Genomic DNA, 15,149 nt, shown 5'->3' on the forward strand with positions numbered 1-15,149 from the left:
GATCAGGTTCTCCAAGGTGGTAGCTGAGAAAATAAAGGAAAAAAGATTGGCATTCAAAAAAACATAAAGGATCTCAAAAAGAGGAACACAGGGAAGAATATTTGGAGAACTTGAAGGAAACGAGGAAAGAAATCTGGATTGCAAAAGCTTGAGTGAAAGAAAAGATCATCAAAAAGGTAAAGTGTGGTGAGAAAACATTTTTCAGATATATCAGAGAAAAGAGAAAGACCAGAGGTGGCATTGTAAGATTGAAAGGAGACAGGGAGTAAAGTGTGGACAAAGATGGCGAAATAGCAGAAATATTAAACAAATATTCCAGTTCGGTTTTCACTAAGGAAGACATTGGAGAAGGACCATTGCTGGCCAGCAAGAGTTAGATGTGAGTGGGGTAGAATTAGGAAAACTGAAAGTGGACAAGGCCATGGGGCCAGATGAAATGCATCCCAGCAGACTTAGGGAACTCTGAGAAGTACTGGCGGGTCCACTAAAGGACCTGTTCAATAGGTCCTTGGAGACAGGAGTAGTGTCACAGACGGTTGGTCATGGTCGTGGTCCTGCTTCACAAAAGTGGCAGCAGGGAGGAGGCTGGTCAGCCTTACATCGGTGGTGGGAAAATTAATGGAGAGACTGCTAAAGGAAAGGATAATGACCTATCTGCAATCCAATGGGTTACAGGATCCAAGACAACATGGTTTTACCAGAGGACGATCCTGTCAAGTGAATCTGATTGATTGTCTGGATGACTAAAGAACTGGGTCAAGGAAGAATGCTAGATGTGGTTTACTTGGAATTTAGCAAGCCTTTTGAAACAGTCCTGCCTAGGAGGCTCATAAATAAAATGAGAAGCCTGAGCGTGGCTCCCAAGGTGGTGAAATGGATCACAAATTGCCTGACTGACAGACATCAGCAAGAAGTGGTAAATGGAACCTATTCTGAAGAAAGAAGAGTAATAAGTGGAGTGCCTCAAGGATTGGTCCTGGGATCCGTACTTTCAAATATCTTTGTGGTTGATATTGCAGAGGGTCTAGAAGGTAAACTTTGTCTTTTTGCAGATGACACTAAGATCTGGAACAAAGTGGTGGGATTGGCTGTGGGGAGGAAGATTAGTAGGGGAATTAGCTGGAGGAAGAGGTTAGACGGGATCAGCTGTGGGAGGACTGAAATGAGGGATCATCTGAGGGAGGGGGAATGAGCTGGGGAAGGGGCGAGAGGAATCTGATGAGGTTAGAGATCAGTGCCAGGGGTCTGACACAGTAAGGCAGCTGAGAGAAGAGATAGGGGATGGGTGGAGAGTGTGTGAGAGAGGAGATGGGGGGGCAGGCTGAGAGAGAGAAATGATTGAATTGGTGCTGTGAATGTGTGCATATGTGTGACAGAAAGAGAAAGAGGTGATTTGCATCTGGGATGGATACAGGGAAGGAGTGGTGGGGTGTGTGTGTATGGGTGTGTGTGTGAGTGTGTGTATGGGTGTGTGTGTCTTTGTGTGTGTGTGTGTGTGTATGGGTGTGTGTGTGTGTGTGAGTGTGTGTATGCATCTTTGACACAGGAGATCTGTACCATCTGTGAGAAGGAATTGGAGAGGATACTCCCTCCTTTTCCATTGCCTCCTCTGGTCCCAGATCCCCCTCTCTCCTTAATCCTCCCCATCCCCATTCCTCTTTTCCTTTTCTTCTTCATTCCCTGATCCCTATCCATCCCCAACAACCCCTCTCCCTCTCCTCTCCCACCTCTCCTGTCCTAAAGATCTCATCCCTGTGCTAATTCTCCCTCCTCCCTTCCCCATCCCATCTCCCTTCCCCACAACATTCACAAAGATCTTTATTTCCCATCCCCCAAAAAACTAAAAAAAAAAAAGAGCAAAACATACTATCCCGACAAAAATATAGGTTATTTATTTAACGGTTTTATTTATTTAACGGTTTTATATACCGACATTCATCAAAGATATCACATCGGTTCACAGCGTAACAAGAAACTAGTGCCAGTGGCGGCGCTTTACATCGAACAAGTTTAACATAATACAGTTAAAAATATTGGAACATAATAACTAGAGCATGAGTAAAGGTAGGGGAAGTAAAACATTAAACTAAAATTAGAATAACATGATTACAAGATGGTAAAAGAAGAGAAAAAAGGGGGGGAGAAGTGACAGAAGAATAAAGTTAGATTAGTGAATTATTGTAAGCGAAGATTGCAGGTATATACAAAATGTACAATTATAGGGAATAATATAAAATAACAATAGTTCAGGGAAGGGGTGAGGTGAGAAGTGGGGGGGAGAGGTAGGGAATGGAGGGGGGAAGGGTAATACAGAAGGGAGGGAGAAGAGGAATGGTGTAAGCTTAGGGAGAAGCCAGTTCAAGCGGGGACTCACCCGCTTTTAGTGAAAAACCAAGTCAAGAGGGGACAGAGAAGGGAGGGTGTAGATGAGAGCACGGGGACTTTAAGTATATGCTTTGGTGAAGAGCCAGGTCTTGAGCTTGCGCTTGAAGGTTTTTGAGCATTCTTCTTGGCGAAGTTCAACTGGCATTGTATTCCAGAGAATAGGCCCGGCGATAGATAATGCACGGGCTCTCGTGGAGGTTAATTTGTAAAGTTTAGGTGAGGTGGTGGGCATGGTGGCGAGATGAATGTGTCTAGTGGGTTTATTGGCTTGGTGAAATCGGAGGGTGTCATTGAACCAATTCATTTCGGGATTGAACAAGGCCTTATGAACGAGTGAGAGAGCCTTATATTGTATACGGGAAGCTATGGGAAGCCAATGTAGATCTTTTAGGACCGGTGTGATGTGGTCGTGTCTGTGTGTGTTGGTCAAAATCCGGGCTGTTGTATTTTGTAGTATTTGAAGGGGGTGGATGGCATTGTTGGGGAGTCCGAGGAGGAGGGAATTACAATAGTCGATTTTGGCAAAGATAATGGTTTGTAGAACCGTACGGAAGTCAGGGGGATGAAGTAGAGGTTTAAATTTCTTAAGGGTGTGAAGTTTAAAAAATCCATCCTTTATTATACTACTGATGAATTTCTTCAGTGTGAGGTGGCCATCGAGAATGATACCCAGATCTCGGACTTGTTGAGCAAATGGGATGTGTGACAGCAGAGAGGAGTTCAGTTGGTTTTGGGGTGAGATAAGCATAATTTCAGTTTTAGTGGTATTAAGGGCTAAGTGGATGGAAGATAGGAGATTGTTTATGGATTGAAGGGTATCTTTCCAGATATCCATGGTTTTTGAAAGAGAATCGGTAATGGGGATGAGCAACTGAACATCGTCAGCGTATATATAGTGAGGGAGGTTGAGGCTAGAAAGGAGGTAACAGAGGGGTAAGATGTAGATATTGAAAAGGGTTGAGGAGAGGGATGAACCTTGTGGGACACCTTGTTTGAGGGGTATGGCCTTGGAGATATGATTTCCTAGCTGAATTTTGAAATCTCTGTTACTAAGGTAGGAGTAGAACCAATTGAGAGCAACACCTGTGATGCCAATTTCAGTTAATCGCTGTAGGAGAATGGAATGGCTGATGGTATCAAACGCAGAGGAGATATCAAGAAAGGCAAGGGTATAAGATTGTCCTTTCTCGAAGCCTTTGAGTATATGATCTGACAGAGAGAGTAAAAGAGTCTCGGTGCTATGAGATTTTCGAAAACCGTACTGAGAAGGTGCAAGGATGTGATTGTCATCGAGATATTCGGTGAGTTGTTTGTTAACGGTTTTTTCAAGGAGTTTGGATATGAAAGGGAGATTGGAAATGGGGCGGTAATTGGCTAGATCAGAGGGGTCTAGTTTAGGTTTTTTTAGAATAGGTTTGACGATTGCTTGTTTAAGGGGGACAGGTACCTTTCCTGAGTTAATGGACAGGTTGATGATATTAGTTAAGGGTTTAGCAATCAGGTTAGGTATTGCGAGAAGATGTTTGGTGGGTATTGTGTCAGTTGGATGGGTGGAGGGTTTGGCCTTTTTAATGAGAATTTCTATTTCTAGTGTAGAAGTGCATGATAGAGAAGATAGAATATTAGTGTTATTTCTAGTCTTAATTTGGTTGCAGATGGGTTCAGATTGTTGGATGGGAGTGGATGATGCATTGGTGAACTTGGATATCAACTTGTCTATTTTGGTTTGGAAAAATGTGGCAAGTTCTTCACATTTAGATTTGGCTACGTCATCTGGGACGTCAGAAGCTGCTGACTTGGTAAGAGAGTTAACGTACTCATATAGCACTTTAGGATTGTATTGGAATTGGTGTATTTTGTTAGCGAAGAAATCTCGTTTTGTATTGTTAAGTTTTTCTTTATACAGGTGTAGGGGGGATTTGAATTGTGCCAGATGTTTATGAGATGGGTCATGGCGCCAAATCTTTTCGGATTTTCGAAGTTGTTGTTTGAGGTTTTTTAGTTCGTGGGAGTACCAAGGTTTCTTTTTGTTGTTGTTTTGTGAGGAGATGAGTTTGGCTTGTAGGGGGCACGTGGAATTGGCTATAATATTTGTAATGTCATGCCATGAGGCCAGTGCTGTGTCAGCGTTGGAGAGGTCTAAGTGATCAAGATTGTTTGAGACTGCTGAAATAAGGTCATCTCTAGTACAATTTTTTCTGTAGTGGATAGTTTTATTAGTGTTATCGTGGCGTGTGGGTATCTTGATGGAGAGAGATGCATTGATGAGGTGATGATCTGACCAAGGGATGGGTGTTTGGGAAGGAGGGTCAGTTTGAATGAGGGCATTAGTAAAGAGGAGATCGAGGGTATGGCCTGCCTTGTGAGTAGGGAAATCAATGGATTGTTTGAATCCAAGAGCATTTAGTGAGTCGAGTATAGCGTCACATGATGGGGTCCGGGGGGAGCTATCAACATGTAAGTTGAAATCGCCTAATATGATTGCTGGGGTGTCGATAGAGATGTTCTTAGCGATGTATTCTATAAGGGTTGACGGGTTGCTATGTAGAGTTCCTGGGGGGGCATAGACGAGACAGATTTGTAGAGAGGGGGACTTGAACAGTCCTATTTCAATTTTAGGTGGGGGAGGGATGGGGAGGAGAATCATATTGAATTTTTTCTTAATGGCTAAAAGTAAACCACCTCCTTTCTTTTTTGCCCTGGGGATAGAAAAAATGTCGTATGTATCAGATGGAAGCTGATTAAGGAGAACCGTATCAGATTCCTTAAGCCAGGACTCTGTTATGGCACAGATATCCGGATTTTGGTCTATGAGTAGGTCATTGAGTAGAGGGGTTTTTTTGTTTAGTGACTGGGCATTGAGGAGAACAAGAGAGAGAGCGGTAAGACCAATGATTTGGGTGAGAGGGGGGGAGATCATGGAAGGGAGGATGGTTTTTAGATGTGAGTAATGCCGTGGGTATAGGGGAGAGTTGGGCCTGCATTTGTTGTATTTGAGAATAGTGATTTGGTGGAAAACTACTTTATTTTAATACAGTAAAATTAAATTTATATTATTTAGTATACCAATTTATGTAAACATGCTATCTAATTTCAAAAACTTTGCTGCAGAGCTTGCCTTGCAATCTACTCCTGAGCTGCTGCAAAAAACTGGGGGCTCTGCATACAATATATCACTGCTAATTCATAAGTAGATGAGTAACCCTATGTCCCCCAAATTAAAACAGACATATAAAATTACATTGTGCAATAGTGCAATTAAATAGTGCATGCTTTGCAGTCCTTTAAGTGCATCAGAGGTTCCCACAGGGCTCAGCAATGTCTCCCATCCCCTTTAACCTATATATCTATTCCCTTGCCTTGCCACTACATAACCTCAATGTCATCTACTGTATGTACACGGATGACATCCAGCCTATGATCCTGCTAGGCTCAAACTGACAGGGAACAGTTGCAAAAGCAAACAATTTTCTGTCCAACATAGGTTCAAGCTGAAACCTCAAAAGACTGAAATTCTCTGAGTCACTAAATCCTCCATCCAGGCACATTGCACCTCACTCCTGCAGAATAACATACTCCTGCAAACAAGCTCCAAACTGAAAAACCTTGGTGCCATACTGAACTCTTCCCTAATGCTGAAAGACCAAACCTCAGCTGTAACCAAAACCGCCTTCTGGCAGTTATAAGTGGAGTGGAGGAGTAGCCTAGTGGTTAGTGCAGTGGACTTTGAACAAGGGAGACTAGAGTTTTCAAATACCCACTGCCGCTCCCTGTGACCTTGGGCAAGTCACTTTACCCTCCATTGCCTCAGATTGTGAGCCAGCTGGGGACAGAGAAATAACCTCAGTACCTGAATGTAATCCGATCTGAAGTGCTGAAAAGCAGAATATATTTAAAAAAAATAATAATTTGTCAGCTATGTACATCTTCTCACAACTAGACTATTCTAATTCCTTGTATGCTGCCTGCCACAAAATGGCTCCCAAAGCCCCAGCTTGTGCAGAACTTGTCTGCCTGCCTCGTAGCCAACGGTGATCGCAGAGACCGCATCACACCTATTCAGGCTGACCTACACTAGCTCCTGATCTATTTCAGAACCAAGTCAAAACTGCTCCTTATCATCTTCAAGACACTAGCGATCAAAGACTTCAGAATATTACATCTAGCCTGTCCAGTGTCTTGCCGTCCTTGCCTAAGAATCTCTTGCACATTCTGTCATCTAAAGAAGGAAAGCTCACTGGCCCTAGGAAAGTAATCTACTATGCCACACCCTACCATTGGAATCTGCTCCTCCATGACCTACAGTTGCCTCTTGACCTCATGAGTTGCAGGAAACTCCTGAAGACTTGACTCTTCCTGTGACATCTAGTTTAAATTATGCCTATCATTCTGCTTGCCCTAAACTCTAAAATTATGTCAAATATTCTTCCCTGACTTCTTCCAAGCTTATTATGCTTTGTAGTTTCATCACTTCCATTGTAATTCTGTACCTCCACTATATACTGTATCTACTCCCTATATTTATTGTCATTTTATATTGAACTCAGAGACCTATGATACCCCCATGGACTGTTTATAGTGCTCTCTCTAACACTCCCTTTCATAATACTGTGCCCATAATGCCTGGGTTTGCTACTGTATTTCCACTGATGGCACAGATCTGCTATTATAATTCCACCTTTGCTACCACTCCTTGTGACTGGCTTAACTACTATAATTCACTTTAATTTACCTTTGTAACCCCCCACCTCATGATATTACCCTCTGTAACTATTGTAATTATTGTAATCCACACTGAGTTCTGGGAAGTGTAGAAATTAAATCCAATAAATGGAATGGAATCGGTGCTGTCACTCTCACATACAGCAGCATGTATGCAGGTGGGCCTAACTCTGCACAATTTTGTACTTTGACCTTCAGAATTCACAAAATTGTGCAGACTGCTACGAGTTGTCCTAATTCATAGCCATTTTCTAATCCTTGATAACTTGCAGTTTCTGTGATTGTGACTGTAGCCCAATTCAGTTCCTGTGTATTCCCCCCCCCCTCCCCACCCCCAAAAATAAAAATGTAGACAGGAATATACTGGATGCATGGTAGTGCCCACATGAGAATGCTTGAAGAAGTGTGTGTCTGAAACTCACGAACACCAGCATCAGTCCTCAGTGCTTGAAGCCCGGTTACTGACCATTCGTGCATGTCCCACAAGCATTCATAAATCAAATGCATCTCCTGAGAATCCCTACAGATACAGGCACTGAGCCACATTGCTACGTCTTACAACAAGATTTCAAGCTGCGAGAGAGCAGCCAGAAAATGGAAGAGATAGTGCTGGCTGAAAATTCTGGAGAGTGTTCTGTTCAGAAGTGGTTTAATTGCATTAATAATGGGACAGGGAGAAAAAATTGGAGGGGAGGTAGAAACTCAATGTGTTATACGTGTGTTGTTGAGTGGGGAGGAGGGGGAGATTGATATCCTAGGGCCAATTCTCTGAAGAAGGGTTGCTGCTGGGCAAACTGAATGGATCATTTTGGTCTTTTATCTGCCATTATTTACTATGTTACAGAAGGAGAAAATGCAGATAAAACAGAATATTTGTTTACAGATTTAAAATCCCCTCTTCCCTTGCCTTTTAGAAACACACCAAAAAAATGTGATTTTAATCTTGTTACTGGGGGTATCATGAATGCTGATAAATCTTAAAAGAACAATTCTGAAATATCATTCCAAGGACAATAAATCATGTATCTGCCTTTCACAGAGCTTCTTGCAAGACCTTTTCCAGCAGCACAAAAAAGCAAATTCCAGAGGCTAAACTGGATGAGTATACCCACGCAATGGTGAGTAAGAAAACACTGTAGCATAGAAAGCGCAAGACAGTATTTGTTTGAACTTTATTGATTTATGAACACATTATAAAGTACATTTGAAGAGTGAGAGCAAATATCACAGCAAAATTCAGAAGGGCCGAGTCCATTCCCTAGAGTGGGGATCATCAAACCCATGTGTTCTTTTTTCTGTATTAAGCAACCACTGAACTAGCAGTCCCATAAATGCCCCGGCAGACGATTAAGTCAATGGGGTTGCTTGAAAACCATCCATCTGATCCGAGGCCCTGCTGACAGGTTTGTGTCTAATTCCCAGAAGAATCTTCATAGGTTGGGCCACCCAAGACTAGACCAACAAAAAAATGATGCGGTGCATGAGCTTTTGAAACCAGACAGGTCCGTTCTTGTTCAAATCGCACAATCAATGGCTAGGAGAACCTTTCAACTTACTTTAGTTTCGGTTTTGGTAGGTGGGGCAAGAAGGGAAGGCAGATTTTGGATTACCGTATGTTTTTCTATCCTTGTGACACAGTGAACTTCTAGCCACAATTTACACTTTGGAAGTCACTATAGTACTGCATATCCCCTACAAATGTAATCATCCTTAGAGCCTCAGCATAATACTGAGGGGGTAAGCAGATGATGCCATGTCACTTAGGAAGGCTAGAGGCCTGGATTTACCCCACTGCATGAATGGAGATGAAGCTTTGCTTGTCTTACAGAATTCAGAACTAGATATCTTGTAACCTTAAAGCTGAGGTGGGCAATTTTTGAAAGACGAGCCATTTTTTTGTTTTGTCTTTGACTAAAAATATTTTGAGAGCCACATCCCACACTTATTAACACATGCCACGACCAAGTCTGGTTTTCTCAGGGGATCCATATGTTTTATGTGTGTAAATGGCTCGTTAGAAATCTTGCCAGTATTTGCGTACAAAAAGTATGCACATAACCCAATTTCTTGTGCACTTATGCGCACACAAAAGAAAGATATTTTAGGGAGGGTCAAGTTTGGATAGATGCATACACTTTAGATTATAAAAAGTGTTCATATAAATCCACATGCACAAGTTACGCCATGCCAGGAGCAAGTGAAACTTTGTACAGGGGAGTTTGCGTACTTTGAGAATTTTAAAAGCCAAAGTGTGTGCATCCTGTCTGTCTGAAAATTTGTGGAAAGTCCGTGGGTGTAAAATACCCACAGATTCTCCCGTCTTTGAAAATTATCCTCCCTGAGGGCAATTTTCCAAGTTATTTCTGTGGGGAAAACAGTGTGCTTCCCACAGAAATGAGCTTTCTGAGATCCGCTCGCCCTCTATGCAGGTAATAGTATGCATGTTGCCCCACAATACACAGACTTTTACCCATAAACGGGTACACTTCCAGAACCTGGCACGTGCAAATACCGGGAGATAACGCGCGGGGCCGGGCCGTGCACACACCAAGCACATTTTAGAAATGGCCCGGCCACGTGCGTTATCTCCCTGTACGTGCGGAAGTACAGGGCTCTTTGAAAGGGGAGGGCTAGAGGCCAGTCAGGACAGCAGCCAATAGGCCCTGACCCGGGGAAGCGCATGCCGGCCCCCTGCCGGTGCATGGAACTTACTTCACCAGCGAGGATGAAGTACGTTTTTAAAAAAAATAATAATTCTAATAGTTGGGGAGGTTAGAGGTCAGAGAGGAGAGGGGAAAAGGGAGGGAGGAAGAGTAGGTAGGGGGATAGGGAACTGGGAATGGCCCAATTGTGTCACCGTGCTTGGTTTTTTTAAAAATCACCCTTTCTTGCGCGCGTGAGTTGCAATCCGCCCGCACATGCACACAGATATAAAATCAGGCGCGCGGGTATCGTATTTTATAACATGTGTGCAGCGACACACACATGTTATAAAATCAGTGCATCTTTTAAAATCTACTCCATAATGTAGAGGTGTTTCCAGAGAGAGAATTTGGTCGGAGGAGGCATCAATATGTGTGGTCTGGCCCAGCAAATGTCGCTTCAGATTAAGCAGGCGCAAATCTCCTGCAGGTACCTTATCCCATGGCAATAATCAAAGCAAATTTACTTTCATAGCTTTGTTTTATTGGTGCATACGGTGTGAGGTCAGAATTACTTACACCGTTGCAGGGAGTTTAATTATTACCCCCATAATGTAGATACACAAACCCTAATAGATGTATAATGCATGACAAATTAATTGTAATCGAGGTAAGAGACAGGAAAAAGTGTATGCGCGGATGAGATGAATGAAATTCCTTACACAATAATGTCTCTTCTGTTTTATTGTTGTCACACAGGCCCAGAACTCTTCCACCACAGCCCAGCCCTTATGTTGTAGCCCCAGCACTTCTCCCCTTACAGCGCCATTGCCAACACTCTTCCCCGCCTACAGCCTCAACCCTTACAGTCCCTGCTCCCACTACCCCTTCCAACTAAGATCTGCGGTTCAACCAGCCCCCGATTTTCCTCCAGATAGAATTTGCTGCCCCCCACACCTCCCTTCAGCTGAAAGAGTGGTTCTTACTGCTGTGATCAACTGTTCTTCAGGATGACAGCAGAAGGACATTTTCTATTCGCAGGCAGGCTAGCAGCTCCAGTCACTGCACTCTGTGAAGCACCTATTGCTGGATTTACAGGAGCTGCTGATGGACATCCTGCAGTGCCCCATTAAACTGTAGGTAATCTTGTGAGATTTTGAATTGCAGTCTAAGACTGCAGGCAGTGTATGTTTTACAGGACAGCAGTATCAGAGATGCAGTTGCTAGTATAAGATAACACTGGGGAACACAATTTTCGTTGAGTTAGATCTGACACTTGTTTTTGATTAACTTTTGACATCTGAATCAAAAAATGACCCCAGTTTTTCTCTATCACGTCAACTTTTTAAGGTACAGGATACCCTCTCTTTATCCCAAAAATCATACAAAATGTACATACAAAGGGAATAAAAGAAAAGATTACCTGGATATACTGTTTATTTATAGTTATTTTATTCATACAAAGACAATGTTACAGACGGGGGTGTTTTAGTGTGCCCTTGGGCTTCAGCCAGACCCCAGACGGATCCAGGACCAAACCGAGGGTTGACGGCGTGTTCCACTATGGCAGACGGTCTTACCCTCCGCCAGGCCTGCAAGCTCCCAAGGCCAACAACAGGATGATGTTGGAATGTGAATGGTCCTCCGACCATTCTGAGCCCTTTCGGACCTGCCGCTTGGAACGGCATGGAGCAGCAGACCTGGCCTGAGGATGAGGGCAGACGGGCCTTGACACTATGACAAAGGTGAAGACATGACACCAGGGCTCTTGAAGACATGACACAAGGACTATAAAAGACATAACACCAGGGCTGGTGCGAAGATATCACGGACCAGGTGGTCGATGCAACGGCATCAGGGACAAGACGCTGAAGTGCAGACATGATGAGGAACTTGAAATCCAAACAAGACAAGACGCTGGGCAGGAGGACATTGGCACTGTCTCTCAGGGCACCCTACTCAGCCCACCTTCACGGGCGGACCCAATGAGCTGGTCGCAGACCACCCTGTCCCACTGCGCGCCCTACACAGCCTGAGGAGGCTGGTCACGGACCACGCTGAGAACGGGACGAGCGCAGGGAAGAATCCAGCCAAGGCAGAACTTCGACGACGGAACCATAAGTCACCCGAGGCACCACGACGGCTGGCAGGACATGACGGCTCAGGAGCACAGGACACCAGTCCCCCTTTAGGCTACTCCAACCCGGGAAAGACGTCGTCTGAGGGAGCCAGGCCGAACAGGACCAGAAGGCTCAGGAGCGCTGACGTGAACACCAAGGAGGGCAGGACACCAGGAGGCGAAACACCAGGAGACGAAACACCAGGACACCTGGACGACGACTTCAGGCACGAAGACATGGCATGACGAGGAACAGACGAGACGAGGAATTCCATGGAGAAGATAGAAGACCTGGCGGAGCTCTGGCAGGCAGGAGCCTCCAGAGTGAAGTAACTCCGATGCAAGGCGAAGACTGACGTGATGGAGCAGCCCTTTATAGGGCTGGAGCAGGAAGTCCAATCCTAGGTGGGCCAGCACAATTCCTGTGTCTGGCCCTTTAAATCCTAGAGAGAAGTGCGCGCCGGCGCCTAAGGGAAGCAGCAGGAACTTGTGCAGGACCGCGGACAGCGGCCTGCTCAGACGTCGTGCGTAGCAGCAGGGCTGGCCTGGAGAGCAGGCCCCGATGACGGCAGCGGCTCCAGCCACTGTAGGAGGCCCCAGGGGCGGCTCCAGCCGCTAATCCAGACCGGGGCTGTGGCCTTCGTGCCACGAAGATGTAGCAGACGTCGGCGGCGTCTTCCAGCCACAAAGATGGTAACCAGAAGTTTGCGGCTCCTGCGGCGGTAAAGCGCAACTCGATGGGCGGCCTCCGGGCCGCAGGAGGAAATAAAGTCTGCGGCTCCAGCCACACTGAAGGCCCGACTCCGGCAGCACCAGCCGCGTCAGGCAGCATGGGGAAGGTGAGTGCAGCCTGCTCGTGGGGGTTCGCTCCGCGGGCAGGGTTCCATAACAGACTATATATTGTTATTGTAAGTCAAACTGTGTACAAGTAGTAAAGTTCTGCTACCAAACATACATATTGGGGTAGATTTTCAAAGGGTTGCGCGCGTAATTCTTGAAAACCTACCCCTGCGCGCGCCGAGCCTATTTCGCATAGGCTCAGTGGCGCGCGCAAGCCTTGGGACTCGCGTATGTCCCGGGACTTTGAAAAAGGGGCAGGCTGGGGGTGGTCTGGGGGGTGGTCCGGGGCAGTCCCGAGTCCTCCGGCACAGCGGCCATGCCGGGGGTTGGCGTAACTCCTGCAATAAAGGTAGGGGGGGGATTTAGATAGGGCAGGGGTGGTGGGTTAGATAGGGGAAGGTGGGGGGGAATGAAAGGAAAGTTCCCTCCAAGGCCGTTCCAAAATCGGAGCGGACTCGGAGGGACTGGGGAAAGCCATTGGGCCTCCCCTAGGGCTCGGTGTGCGCAAGGTGCACAAGTGTGCACCCCTTGCACGCGCCGACCCCGGATTTTATAACATGCGCGCTGCAACGCGTGCATGTTATAAAATCGGGTGTACATTTGTGCGTGCTGGGTAGCGTGCACAAATGTACCCCACGCGTGTAAGATTAAAAATCTTCCCCATTATGCTTATAGCTTTTCCAGCAGTGTTCAATCTGTGGACAATCTCGCCTGATGCTCCAACAATAGTCAGCCATCATATGTACATCCCATCTACCCTGATACCATGCCTCCATGACCTTCAAATCTTGGTGGAATCATTCACCTTGCTCATCACTGACTGCACCAAAGTTTTTCGGGAAGTCAGCAAGATGGCTATGCAGAAAATGCACCTTGATTCTCATGCTACATCGAAGCATTTTGAAGCTCTCCAAGAGTTTCTGGACAATTTTGGTGTAATTCTGTACTCATTTATTTCCAAGAAAGTCCTTGACAAGGTTTTTGAATGACAACCAAGCATTCTTTTGGAGTTACAATTCTGGCACTTACCACAAAGTGAGAAAAAGTTATCGCAGTTGCGGTAATACCTATGCGAAGCGCTAAGATAAGCTGTTTATCGCGAAGTGCGCTATTACCATAACACACGCCCTTTTTCCTATCGCATGCGATATTTAGTGCATTTTGATAAATCCAGACCTAAGATAGGCTATAGAGAAAACACTTGATGTGATAGAAGAAACTGCAGTTTTGAAATCAGCATGCCTATTTAAGTCTAAAACAGCAGAAAAATCAAACTCAATAGCAATTGTGTTAAAAATTGTTCCCCAGTGTAATCATCTCCACATCTGTCAGGGCTGAGAGGGAAGAGGTAACAAAGAGCCACATGGATGCACTCAAACAGTCGCATGCAACTCAGGAGCCTCAGATTATAGATTCCTCCCCTAATGATATCAACTGTGCTTTGTGTAAAAAAAAAAACCAAAACCCCCCAAAAAACGGAAAAACCATGAATATCAAGGCATGGCTGTTCCAAAAGACTTTTACCAAAATGCTCTTAAAAAGTTCTAGTTTTGTTGCAATTTATCTTTGCTTTTATTTATGTTTTTATTTTTTGATGGTTTTATTATTTTATGATTTAGATTGTATTGTTTTGGATAATTATCTGTTATTTGATTTTAATATGTTTTCGTGTTGATCTGAATCATGGCTATTGCTATTTGTTTATTATTCCTTACCTTGAACACTTCTGTGGAAAGATGGGTTAAAATTGAAATAAGTAAATAACCTCATGAGACATATCTAATTGTCTACTTGCTAATTATCCCATAAATTACTATTTATTTATTTGTTTATAAGCATTTCATAGTCCTCCTTTTCCTAGAGGTAGACCCAAGGCAGATTACAGAAATATATAGACCTGAAGCTTAACATTTTTGGCAATTTGTAGTGTCCTGCCAACATGCTACATGTTGCCATGTCAGCCTGACTACTATTGAAGAATGTGGTACTATAGTGGGCTGGCATGACAACTTTATAGCACAACAATGGGAATGCCACAGAATGCCAGCAACCTAAAGCACTTGGCACTGTACAGGGAAAATGTACCATATGTAATGTAGAATTACAAGATAAGATTTTTTTTTTAATTTAAAATTTTTTATTAAGCAATGTATTGTTATACATTAATTCGCTCATACATAAAAACATAATACAATACAAATGATGGAACAGTTAACAGTAAGCCATGAGCTTCTTAGGCAACTAATTATTAATATATAACAAATATATAAGTAACAAGTCATATTACAGTATAAGTTTTCAAACTTTATCTCCCCCCACACTCAAAGCAAGAAGTATATTACCATGTTAGCTTAATGTGATGCATTCCATTATGGATCTGTTACAAAGTCATTGAACCTGATACCTATACCAAGAGGGACGAGATATTTTACACTGTCATT

General features: G+C 44.2%; 1 protein-coding gene across 1 annotated transcript in view; it reads left to right on the top strand.

Annotated features, from left to right (window-relative positions):
* The window catches only part of SCGN (secretagogin, EF-hand calcium binding protein), a 146,771-nt gene that overhangs the window by 102,215 nt on the left and 29,407 nt on the right, over nucleotides 1-15,149 (top strand). Inside the window, 2 exon segments of the mRNA XM_029590794.1 lie at nucleotides 8,147-8,176; nucleotides 8,178-8,225. Coding sequence (XP_029446654.1) covers nucleotides 8,147-8,176; nucleotides 8,178-8,225 — 78 coding nt within the window.

Source organism: Rhinatrema bivittatum, chromosome 2, assembly GCF_901001135.1.
Source record: "Rhinatrema bivittatum chromosome 2, aRhiBiv1.1, whole genome shotgun sequence".
Classification (NCBI taxonomy): domain Eukaryota; kingdom Metazoa; phylum Chordata; class Amphibia; order Gymnophiona; family Rhinatrematidae; genus Rhinatrema; species Rhinatrema bivittatum.